The sequence below is a fragment of the Ailuropoda melanoleuca genome, chromosome 13 (assembly GCF_002007445.2).
Source record: "Ailuropoda melanoleuca isolate Jingjing chromosome 13, ASM200744v2, whole genome shotgun sequence".
In the NCBI taxonomy this organism is placed as follows: Eukaryota; Metazoa; Chordata; class Mammalia; order Carnivora; family Ursidae; genus Ailuropoda; species Ailuropoda melanoleuca.
Window position 1 is genome coordinate 76484973 of NC_048230.1, and position 11934 is coordinate 76496906.

At 37.0% G+C, this 11934-nt stretch overlaps 1 protein-coding gene across 4 annotated transcripts in view; it reads left to right on the forward strand.

Annotated features, from left to right (window-relative positions):
- The window catches only part of MCM8 (minichromosome maintenance 8 homologous recombination repair factor), a 40755-nt gene extending 29023 nt beyond the window's left edge, over positions 1-11732 (forward strand). For 3 of the 4 annotated variants that reach the window (XM_034640347.1, XM_011232030.3, XM_034640348.1), the window contains exons 14-19: positions 1791-1986; positions 3843-4062; positions 4362-4571; positions 5610-5686; positions 9385-9574; positions 11418-11732. In XM_034640347.1, coding sequence (XP_034496238.1) covers positions 1791-1986; positions 3843-4062; positions 4362-4571; positions 5610-5686; positions 9385-9574; positions 11418-11510 — 986 coding nt within the window. In that variant the 3' untranslated portion in view covers positions 11511-11732. The remainder of the gene's footprint in view (positions 1-1790; positions 1987-3842; positions 4063-4361; positions 4572-5609; positions 5687-9384; positions 9575-11417) is intronic. The other variant, XM_034640349.1, reaches the window with a different exon arrangement.
- The last annotated feature ends 202 nt before the right edge of the window (positions 11733-11934 follow it).

The window sequence follows — 11934 nt, forward strand, 5'->3', positions numbered from 1 at the left end:
GGTCATCCTGTTAACTGCCATATTCACATTGCCCAGTACATAGGTGCACAGCAAATACTTGCTGAATACATTACTATTACTTAGCCCAGAAGAATTCTAGATGCCTTGGAACTGAAAATAAGGTAAATGTTATCCTTTTACTCTCAGAGGACTTAAGAATTTAGAGCTCTTACTTTATAATTAGAAGTTTTGCTGTATTTTAGCCCATCTCATTGGATGTTTTTCAGGATTTTACTGATAGTTTATAAGAAATCCAGTTGGAGGACTCAGCAAGAAGGGATCTCTAATTAAGCTTTGCTACTTAAGCTTCTCTTGGTGATGCTTTAACCCTATAGAAAAAGATGTTGCTATGCATGTGTCAGGCAGTGCCCAGATTCCATTCAGGGTCGTTCATTTCTTTGTTTGCCAGTGACCTCCACATTTCTGAATCCAGATCCTCTCAGCGCCCACTTCCTTGATACTTTACCTCCTTGGTTTCCAGGACATTACACTCTTCTGGTTTTCTTTTTATTTCATTGACTGTTCCTTCTCAGTCTTGTTCTTTATCTCCCCAGCTTTAACTGGTTGGCACCTTCAGATGCTTTATTTATGTACCTTTTTCTTCTTAGTCTATGCTTACCTTCTTGATGATCTTATCTAGTCCCATGGCTTTGCCTACCTATTTGCTGAAAATTTCCAAATTTGTATCTCTTCTTCCTTATACTCTAGGCATATATTTCTTACTGCCTGTTATTGAAGTATTTCCATAACTTCTTCAAACTTAACATGTCCTAAACTGAAATCCTGATGTTCCCCTTCAAGCCTGTTCTTATAGCCTTTCCCATCTCAGTGATAATTCCTTCTCTTTGCTCAAATCAGAAAATGTACAGTCATCCTTGACTTTTACTTATACCCCATATCCAGTCTATCAACAAATATTGTGGGCTCTACTTTCCATATATATCCAGCATCCAGCCTCTTCTCCAGTGCTGCTGTCATCTCTTACATGGATTATTAGTGTGATCTCATAGTTGGAACACCTGTGACCACCCTTGCCCTTCCTGTTGTTCTTTTAACAAGGCAGAGCAATCTCGTTAAAACTCAGATCAAGTTATTCTCCTCAGAACCCTCCAGTGGCTCCCTATCGCACTGTGAGTGAAAGCTCAAGGCTTGCCAGTGGTTCAGGGCTATTCACATTCTGGCTCTTTAATCACCTCTTTTGCCGCATTATCTACTACTTCCCTCTTATTCTCCAGCTACAGTGGCCTTCTTGCTATACCTGGGACACGACCAGCACTCCAGGCACATCCCATTCCTGCATTAGGCTTTTGTATTCATGCTTCCCTTACCCCAGATAGGTCTGCAAGGCTTGATCCCTTTCCACCTTGAAGTTTTTGCTCATATGTCCTCTCCTTACCCAGAAAACTGATCTCATGTAATTATGCCTAACTCTTGTAGTTGTTGAAATATACTCTCTTTTGAATACGTATATATCTTATCTCACCTGTTTGAATGTAAGTCTTTGAGCTTTTTGAGGGTCATTCTCATATCTTCATTTTTATAGCCCTCACACCACAGTGCTTTGCCTATGGAAAATGCTGAATGAAGAAAATACTACATTAAAGTTAATTAAGACAAGTGTTTTATTTGCTGTAAAATAAGCACAAATTCTCAACCGTATGGCATTTTATAATTTTAACTGCTGGAAACAATTACAAATAATTCTTTATTGTGAAACAGTTTCCATCCTGTAAGATTTGGAACTTGACCAGAGAAAGCTTTTTGTCTGTATTATTTTACTGTGATTGTAGGTATTTGTGGGATAGATGAATTTGATAAGATGGGGAATCAACATCAAGCCTTGTTAGAAGCTATGGAACAGCAAAGTATTAGTCTTGCTAAGGCCGGCATGGTTTGTAGCCTCCCTGCAAGAACATCCATTATTGCTGCTGCAAATCCAGTTGGAGGCCACTACAATAAAGCCAAAACAGTTTCTGAGAATTTAAAGTAAGTCTCTTCAGATATTTATACCTTTAATATATTGAATCCTTATAAACCAATGAGAAAAAGATAACTGAAGACATAATAGTTCACAGAAATGGTTCACAGAAATGGTAAGTTCCAGTAAATGTACAAAAACATGTTTGAGCACTACAAATTAAAGCAGTGAAGTATCATTATTGGTAGCTATTAGATTGGCAAACATTTTAAATATTAATAATCATTATTGGCAAAGGGTTGGGGAAATGGATTCTCACATTCAAGTTAGCATACTGAAGGACAACTGGCATGTTTATCACTATTTTTTTTTTGAGAGAATGAGCACGAGCAAGTGGGGGGGGTACAGGGGCAGGGAAAGAGAGATCTCAAGTGGGCTCCACAGCCAGTGCAGAGCCTGACTCAGGGCTTGATTTTACAAGCCTGAAATCATGACCTGAGCTAAAATCAAGAGTCAGACGCTTAACCGAATGAGCCACCCAGGTGCCCCTGTTTATCAGTATTTGAAACATACATTCAGTTTACTTTTAGCCAGTTCTACTTTTAGGAATCATACCCACAGAAATAGTCACACAAGCGCACAGAGGTATATTTACAGGTTGGGTGTGATGGCATTATCACAACCAAAATTGGAAATAACTTAAAATGCCCTTTGATAAGGATGTGGTTAAACTATGGCAAGGTTGTACAGTGGACAGTAGCAATTACAAAACTGGAAGTTGCTGTGTATGTGCTGATAGCTTTACTGTTGAAAGAGCACATTATGTTCTCATCAACAGGGTATGATCCCACTTCCAGAAACAAAGTTTGTATTCGTCTGCGTGTATGCTTTCTCTTCTCATTTGTTCTGTATAGGTTGGAAAAAAGGTATAGGAAGGGGGAAATTGATTAAAATGATGCAAAAGTGAGAAAAAGACAAAAGAATGCCTCGTGAGAAATTGGAAACTTAAATTCTAGAGAAAAAAACCAAAATTTCTAATGTTTGATGATAATGCGTACCTTTACTGTAGAAATGATACATAGCAAAATACACACTTGTTCTTGGAGATGCTATACCACCGCCACCAAAAAAGTCAATCTATTAGTTTTTCTTAGTAAAATGAAAACGTGCTATATTGGAAAAGTCAGAAATATCCTGTTGAACAAGGACTTGGATTCTGGTGTTTAGAGGTACCCAAACCTGCTTTGGGGCCTTGGCCAAATTCTTTAATCACTCTGGATTTTAGTTTTCTTTTCTCAAATAGAAGGATTATCTGATTGGTGGGATCAGGGAAGATGACAAAGTAGAACACAAAATTTTTATTATAATGATAATAATGACTTTTTTTTTTTTAAGAGAAGAAGAGAGGGAAATGGGGGAGGGGAGAGGGAAAGACAGAATATTAATATAGAAAACAGAGATTGTGGGACACCTGGATGGCTCAGTCGGTTAAACGTCTGCCTTTGGCTCAGGTCATGATCCTGGGGTCCTGGGATCGAGTTGCGCATCGGCTCCTTGCTCAGCAGGGAGCCTGCTTCTCCCTCTGCTTGCAGCTTCCCCTGCTTGTGCTCTCTCTCTGGCAAATAAATAAATAAATTATTAATTTAAAAAAACCAGAGATTGTATGAGAAGGGGCCTTATCCTCAACCTACCAAAGGTGGTAGGTACATACGTGGCTTATTTACATGTTGAAGGGTATATGGCCTGGTGTCTCTCCAGAGTTGGTGCATATATCAAATCCAAAAGCTATTGCTTGTTTCTTTAACCTAAATTAGTTTATTTTTTTAAAGTTGTACATGGAAATTGAATAGTAAACAAGTGAGTAAACAGTTTTCTGTTTGTTTTGATTCCAATCATTGTTTTTTCTTTCTTTTATGCCTCTTAGAATGGGGAGCGCCCTGCTATCCCGATTTGATTTGGTCTTTATCCTGTTAGACACCCCAGATGAGGATCACGATCACTTACTCTCTGAACATGTGATTGCAATAAGAGCGGGAAAACAGAGAGCTGTCAGTAGTGCTACCATAGCTCGCATGAATAGTCAGGATTCAAATACGTCCGTACTTGAAGTGGTGTCTGATAAACCATTATCAGAAAGATTAAAGGTAGGCTTCTCTTTCTTAATCATTCTTTTCGGTTCTGTTTGAATGTCAGAGTTCGGGGTGTTGCTTATTGTAGAGCAGTGGTATATCGCTTTCCTGCCAAAACCTTTTATATTACAATAGTAGGGTTTATGTAAACTTCATTTGAAATCATCTAAGCCAGCTAGACTCACAGCTAGAACTACAGTGTTTGGCTTATTTGGAAAGTCTTTTAGAATTTTTTATGTATCTCAACAAGTTATTTTAACAGAAAGATTTTATTTGCTATCCTTATAATCTTGGACCTTTTTATCATGCTTTAGGTAGTTCGTGGAGAAACAATAGATCTAATTCCCCACCAGCTATTGAGAAAGTACATTGGTTACGCTCGGCAGTATGTCTATCCGAGGCTATCCACAGAAGCTGCTCAGATCCTTCAAGATTTTTACCTTGAGCTTCGGAAACAGAGCCAGCGGTTAAATAGCTCACCCATCACCACTAGACAGCTGGAATCTCTGATTCGTCTAACAGAGGTTTATTTTAAGTTCATGTTTTTTGACTTAAAAATGGGGGCAAGAGGTGATATGATTCCTCTCAATTTCCTGCATAATTAACTCAATTTTTCTTCCAACTGAGAGACATTAGAAATGGATGTATAAAATTTTTTAAAAATGTTTGGTCATATCTGTATCATAACCAATCAAAGTACAGCCACTTCTTTCTAGGCACAGGACCAGTTACATACCATGCAACTCCCCCGCCCTTAATTGATGTTTCAGACTCCTGGAGTGGGACAAGTGTTTAGGTTAATTAAGGATTCTGAGATTCTCAGTTGAATATATGGAAGCATGGAATGTGTCAGTATTTGATTTGATACACGACAAGCCCATAAGGATTGTACCTATTTTTCTTTTTCTTTTTTTTTAAAGATTTTATTTATTTATTTATTTGACAGAGATAGACAGCCAGCGAGAGAGGGAACACAAGCAGGGGGAGTGGGAGAGGAAGAAGCAGGCTCATAGCGGAGGAGCCTGATGTGGGGCTCGATCCCAGAATGCCGGGATCACGCCCTGAGCCAAAGGCAGACACTTAACGACTGAGCCACCCAGGCACCCCTGTACCTATTTTCTAATAGCAATAACATTTATTCACAGGTTTGGAATGCTAAGAGAACTCTGGCAGTTGAAATTAGCTAGAGTTTGGGCTTTTTGTATTTAAAATCAGATTATCCTTCTATGTTGTTTTAACAAATTGGTTAGACATGATTTCCTGAAAGTAAAAGGCAAGGAAAAACCAAGTGTATTTCATAATCAAATTTTCTGAAATGAACACTCCGAAAGATATATGTTAGTAGATACAAATAGGTTTTCATCCATATTTTAAATGAGTGTTTGCATACTTAAGTTTTCAGATAATTTTATTCTGACTTTCCATATTACAGTCTCCCTCCCCCCAAAATCAGTTTTTGTGTGAAATGAATAAATGAAATAAGCTTCGACATATTATACCCTGCTCAAACAATGTAAATATACTTACTTTTGTTGTCTAAAAATGCTTGTTTTCTTTCAAAGGCCCGAGCAAGGTTGGAATTAAGAGAGGAAGCGACCAAAGAGGATGCTGAGGATATAGTTGAAGTTATGAAATACAGGTAAGGTTAAATTTTAAATGCTTTTTTAAGTGAAATATAAGTCATCTTTTCATCTCAAATTATATATTTAATTAAGGCCAAGCAAAATGATTTTTACATAGCCTGTTTGATTCTCTGAACAAACTATACTTTCTTGGCTTAAAATATTTGTGTAGAGGGGCGCCTGGTTGGCGCAGTCATTAAGCGTCTGCCTTCGGCTTAGGGCGTGATCCCGGCGTTATGGGATCGAGCCCCACATCAGGCTCCTCTGCTAGGAGCCTGCTTCTTCCTCTCCCACTCCCCCTGCTTGTGTTCCCTCTCTCACTGGCTGTTTCTCTCTCTGTCAAATAAATAAATAAAATCTTTAAAATTTGTGTAGATAATCTTTATAGTAAAAATTTTTTTTTGAATGGATAATACATTCATGTAGTTCTAAAATCAATTCAAAAACACCTATTTTGAGAACGCTTAAAAGCAACAACCTCGTAATGGGTAAAATCATTAGCGCTTAATGACTACTAACCCTTTTGACCAATTCCTAACATATTATCTTTTGTCTGTTGTCTTGGTTTAATATTACACAGTGCTTGGACTGTCCATTTTCTCTTTTACATGATTCAGTACTAGGGTCTGAGGAGTCTTATAGATAAAATTTTTACCAAGCTGGCTTTATTCCCTCTCCAGTTGACTTCATTGTGTTGGAGACTCTCCAGTTGCCATTTGTAAGCAACCAGGTAATCCAGGAATTACTAGGCTTTCTCCTACAACGTGCTGCCAGAAGTTCAGTATACTAGCACATGACATAAAGGAATGGCCACAAATACCAGTTATCTGCCTGACTTCTGGTAGACCAGACCAATTAGAAACCTAGAGATTGCCCTAACAGAGATCCTTTTTTCAGTAGAAAACTAAGTCAGTGAATCTAACAAAAATTCCAGAAAATCTGGGTTCTAACATTTTTCCCCAATTAAAAACAAGGACCAACAGTAGGGACTTCTTGTTTAGTGACCAAAAGTTGCCTCTTTGTTTACAGTCTTTCTGAGCATCCTGCTCTTAAACTCTCCACCTGGGGAGTTGGAGCTAACATTTCCTTTTCCATTTAATGATCTCTCACCCTTTGGGCCTCCTGGTGCCTGGCTGTACCGAACAGTGTCATGTGCTTCTACTCCATAGACTTTGGCTATCGAGCAAATCAGGGATCAGACTACCTGTCACACTCCCTTACCTGCAACATTCTACTTTTGAGGCTTTACCCTTCCTTAGTTTCCATAGGTGTTAGATCCCAGACATTGCCTCAAGCAGCCATCTGGTATTTCTCCACAGTAAGTCCACTGGTCTGATTTGTTCTCATATCTGGGCATTGCACTTAAGATAAATTACTCTTTAAAACTTTTCAATAAAAATGGTATATTGCTCATTTATAATTAGTTCTGTGTGTCTGAATCTTCACGTCGGACAGTGTTTACATGTACTTTTCCATCCAAGAGGAACTCTTTAGCATTTCTTGTAGAACTTTGTATTTGTTTTTATTGCTTCTCAAAATTGCCCTGCTGGTAACTCTGAATTAGCTTTAGGCTGTCAGTTGACTTCTGGGCTTCTGAAAAAAGATATCTCATCATTAACTATAAACAGTACCTACATGAGATTACCACTTTGTTCCCATGAATTGAATGTGCCTTACTGGCTTTCATAAAAACTTTCAGATAACGAGAATAGGCTGATTCCTAGTGATTGGAATTACCTATTGTTACTTCCATTGTATATTTCAAGACCCAGTTAAACACGTTGAGACTAGATTGTGAATTATCCATTTTGTTATTCTTACCATGCTTTCTGACCTTAGTCTGTACTCTGTAAGAGAAGGGACCTTATCTGTCATATTTACCAGTGTACTTCTAGGATCCAGGGTCATACCTAGCACACAGTATGCCCTCAGTAAATGTACTGCGTTGATAGTAAAGTTGACCATAGTAATCACTTTTCATTCATTAGCTCTTCCATTTCAGAGATTCCCTCTCTTGAGTTTTTGAATGTTTGCCCTTAATGTGTTTTTCAACCTGTAAAATTACATTTTAACTCAGAAGCAGAAGCCAAAATAAGAAAAATCTAAACTGTGATACAGTTATCATAGTTATCAAAGCACATAGCTATAAAAACTAAATGTTTATGGGTAGAAGTTCACATAAGTTTCCTTTAAAATTAAAAATATGGGGCGCCTGGGTGGCACAGCGGTTAAGCGTCTACCTTCGGCTCAGGGCGTGATCCCGGCGTTATGGGATCGAGCCCCACATCAGGCTCCTCTGCTATGAGCCTGCTTCTTCCTCTCCCACTCCCCCTGCTTGTGTTCCCTCTCTCGCTGGCTGTCTCTATCTCTGTTGAATAAATAAATAAAATCTTTAAAAAAAAATTAAATTAAATTAAAAATATACTAGGAAGTACAGGAGAATAGAGCCACCTTCAAAGATGAAAGATAATTGAGTTTTTTCTCTTTCCGGAAAGTGGCTTAGATATTTATAAATCTTCACGTCTGAAGCCGTATAGCTCAGATTCAAATCCCAGATATTGCACTCATTTGCTGTGTAACCTTTGCCAAGTCACTTACCTTATTAGACTTTGTTCTTTTGTAAAATGGGAATAAGAATAGTCCCTAAATCAGAGGATTGTTGGACTAAATGGGATAGCATATGGTGATTAAATATAATTAAGGTGAACATAAGTTGTTAATAATTAACATAGTAGCTTAGAGCATTTTTGAAAAGTATCTTATGAGAAATAAGCTCTCATTCATTATATCTTTTTACATGAATTATGTTATGTTTATTTTTGTTACAGTCTTATTTGGATGACTCCTATTTGTAACTTTCTCTTTCATGTAGGCTCTTATTATTCAGGGAACAAAACAAAGCTATGCTTTCAGTAACCCTGTAAATGCATTTCTATAAGCTCCTTAAGGGCAGGAATTACATCTGTTTTATTCACCACTACAAGTCTACTGCCTAGCAGGTGGCCAATTTATATTTGTAACCAATTCCTGATTTAAATGACATCTTTGCCTGTAAGCCACACTGTGAGATTATATCTGTTGCATTGTAGAGGTGGGGAATCAGCCATAGAACTGTATTATAGATGATGACTAATTGTATCTCTGGTGTTTTCAGACTTCTGGCTAAAATCTACTATAAAGTACATATCTCTTTCTTTAATGATACTGTGAAAATAAGAGGAAGCAGCAGAGAGCTGGAAATAATAGGTGGATCCTTTCATATCTGACCGTCATTACTGCAAGTCAGCAAAACCCTTCTAGTTCATTCCCCCAGTATTTTTAAACATCTTTCATTTGTCAGATGTTGCACTAGGAGCTGGGAACATGTCTTTATCTTCTAAAGCCTAAATTTAGTATGTTTAGAATTTCTTTTTTTTGTGAATCAAAAAGAATGTTCCAGGTATTTATATCATAGTTTATCAACCCTGTATTCTTATGCTTTTCTCTTCTCAAATGCACAAGTTTCTTAAAAGTGGTAACTGTGTCCAGAAATGTTTTTATCTCCACATAGTTCATACCATCATGAATTTCATAGTGGCCATTCAATCAGTACATGTTTAAATCTTTGCTACATGAGCCTCATGGTTGGTTACACATTTTTCTTCTTATAACCTGGGACAAAAATTTTATAGCCATGCCGCATTGGGTAACTTTGTTTTTCTCTCTTCTTATTAAGCATGCTAGGAACTTATTCTGATGAATTTGGGAACCTAGATTTTGAGCGATCCCAGCACGGTTCTGGAATGAGCAACAGGTCAACAGCAAAAAGATTTATTTCTGCTCTCAACAACATTGCTGAAAGAACTTACAATAATTTATTTCAATTTCAACAACTTCGGCAGATTGCCAAAGAGCTAAACATTCAGGTATGATAAACCAAATACTTAATCTTTTTTACGACAATCTCATGAGGTCTTTATTAAGTATAGAACTTTTAAATATCAAAAGATTTGGATGACTGTGGAAAACAGTACAAAAGTTCCTCAAAAAATTAAAAATAGAATTACCCTGTGATCCAGCAATCGCATTACTGTGCACCTACCCAAAGAATACAAAAACACTAATTCAAAGCGATATATGCACCCCTGTGTTTATTGTAGCATTATTTACAATAGCCAAATTATGGAAGCAACCTAAGTGTCCATCAATAGATGAATGGATAAAGAAGATGCAGTGTATACACACACACACACACACACACACACACACACACACACAAAGGAATATTACTCAGCCATAAAAAAGAATGAAATCTTGCCATTTGCAACAACATGGATGGAGCTAGAGAGTATAATCCTAAGCAAAATAAGTCAGTCAGATGATGACAAATACCATATGATTTCACTCATATATGGAATTTAAGAAACAAAACAAACCAACAACAACAAAAAAAAGACAAACCAAAAACAGACTCCTAACTATAGAGAACAGATGGTTACCAGAGGGCAGGTGGGGGGAGGGGATGGGTGAAATTGGTGATGAGGATTAAAAGTATTTATCAGGGATACCTGGCTGGCTCAGTGGGAGGGGCATGCAGGCCCTGATCTCAGGGTGTTGAGATTGAGCCCCAAGTTGGGCTCTGCACTCAGCAGGGAGTCTGCTTAAGCTTCTCTCTCTCCCCCCTTAGGGACCCCTAAGTCCCTCCCCTCCATGTGTGCTCAATCACATGTGCGTCCTCTCTCTCTCTCAAATAAATAAGTAAATCTGTAGAGAAAAAGAAATCTTTAAAAAAAAAGAAGTACACTTATGAGGAGCACTGAATAATATGTGGAATTGTTGAATCATTCTATTGTATACCTGAAATGAATATAACACTCTTAACTATTACTGGAATTGAAATAAATAAAATGGAGATTGAAAAAAATAATAAAAGATTTGGATAAAAAGAATGGAGTAGGCTTTTTTGGAGTATTTCAAAATATAGGCTTATTTTCTTTACTTAAGCTATGAAATGAGCTGCTCAGAGCTCTAAAAAAAAAAAACAAGTTTTTATCTAAAACACATACCTACCTCTTTTTCAGTATCTCGACAGTTGGGAGAAACATAGCAAGACTCACTTTCCATGTTTTTTTTAAAATCCTTTGTGAGCAAGTCATCTTAACGTCTTTGAATCTCAGTTTCCTCATTTGTTAAATAGACATGATTCCACCTGCTCTACCTACTTAAAAGTTCTAGTGAAAATGGATGTAATACAACTTGAAGCACAGAAAAGTTTATATGGAAAACTGCCCACTTAATTTCAGAATTGAAGCTAGTCTAAAACAAATATTAAAAATACTCTGGGGACTCCTGGGTGACTCCTTCGGTTAAGCGTCGGACTTCATCTCAGGTCATGATCCCAGGGTCCTGGGATCAAGCCCTGTGTCAGGCTCCCTGCTCGCCGGGGAACCTGCTTCTGCCTCTCCCTCTGCCTCTCCCCCAGCTTGTGCTCTCTCCCTCACGCACTCTCTCTCAAATAAATTAATAAAATCTTAAAAAAAAAATACTCTGGATACTGGAGTTTTTATTTTTTATCAGCTCAGCTAATCAACTAGAATAGAATCTCAGAATTGAAAGCTCATATGTAAGCAGTTTTCTCTATGAGGAAATATAAATAAGTGTATTTGCCCAAGAAACTTGAGAATTGTGTATTTCTGTTTGAGAGATTCCTTTTATAAATCGTATTTTTGCATATTACTTAATGGGCTGTTTTTTGATATTTTATTCCAGGTTGCTGATTTTGAAAATTTTATTGGATCACTAAATGACCAAGGTTACCTCTTAAAAAAAGGCCCAAAGGTTTACCAGCTTCAAACTATGTAAAAGGACTACCAAACCAGCACCTCCTGGGATTATTAGCAGTTTAAAACCATCTCTGTAATAAAGAATACATTAAAAAAAAAAAAAAAAACACGTTCTCTAGAAAATGACATCCTAAAGGTAATGTAATAGGAAAAGAGTGGTAATTTAAGAAGTGATGAAGTCAGGTGCTAATTTTTTATAGCTCTTCTGAAAGATTAAAAATAAATTGTTTATATTTTTAAATGATATATATTTTTTTCATAGTTTTATTTTTGGCCTCTTTTATTCTTATAAATATTTCATAGTTTTTTTATATTAAATATCCATCTGGGTAAGCATTTGCAAAATTACATATTAATGTTTAAATAGTTCTGACACACAAATACTGAATTTCTTTCAGAAATAAATTGAAACCAACTTTCAATTCCAAAAAAAATTGGAAATA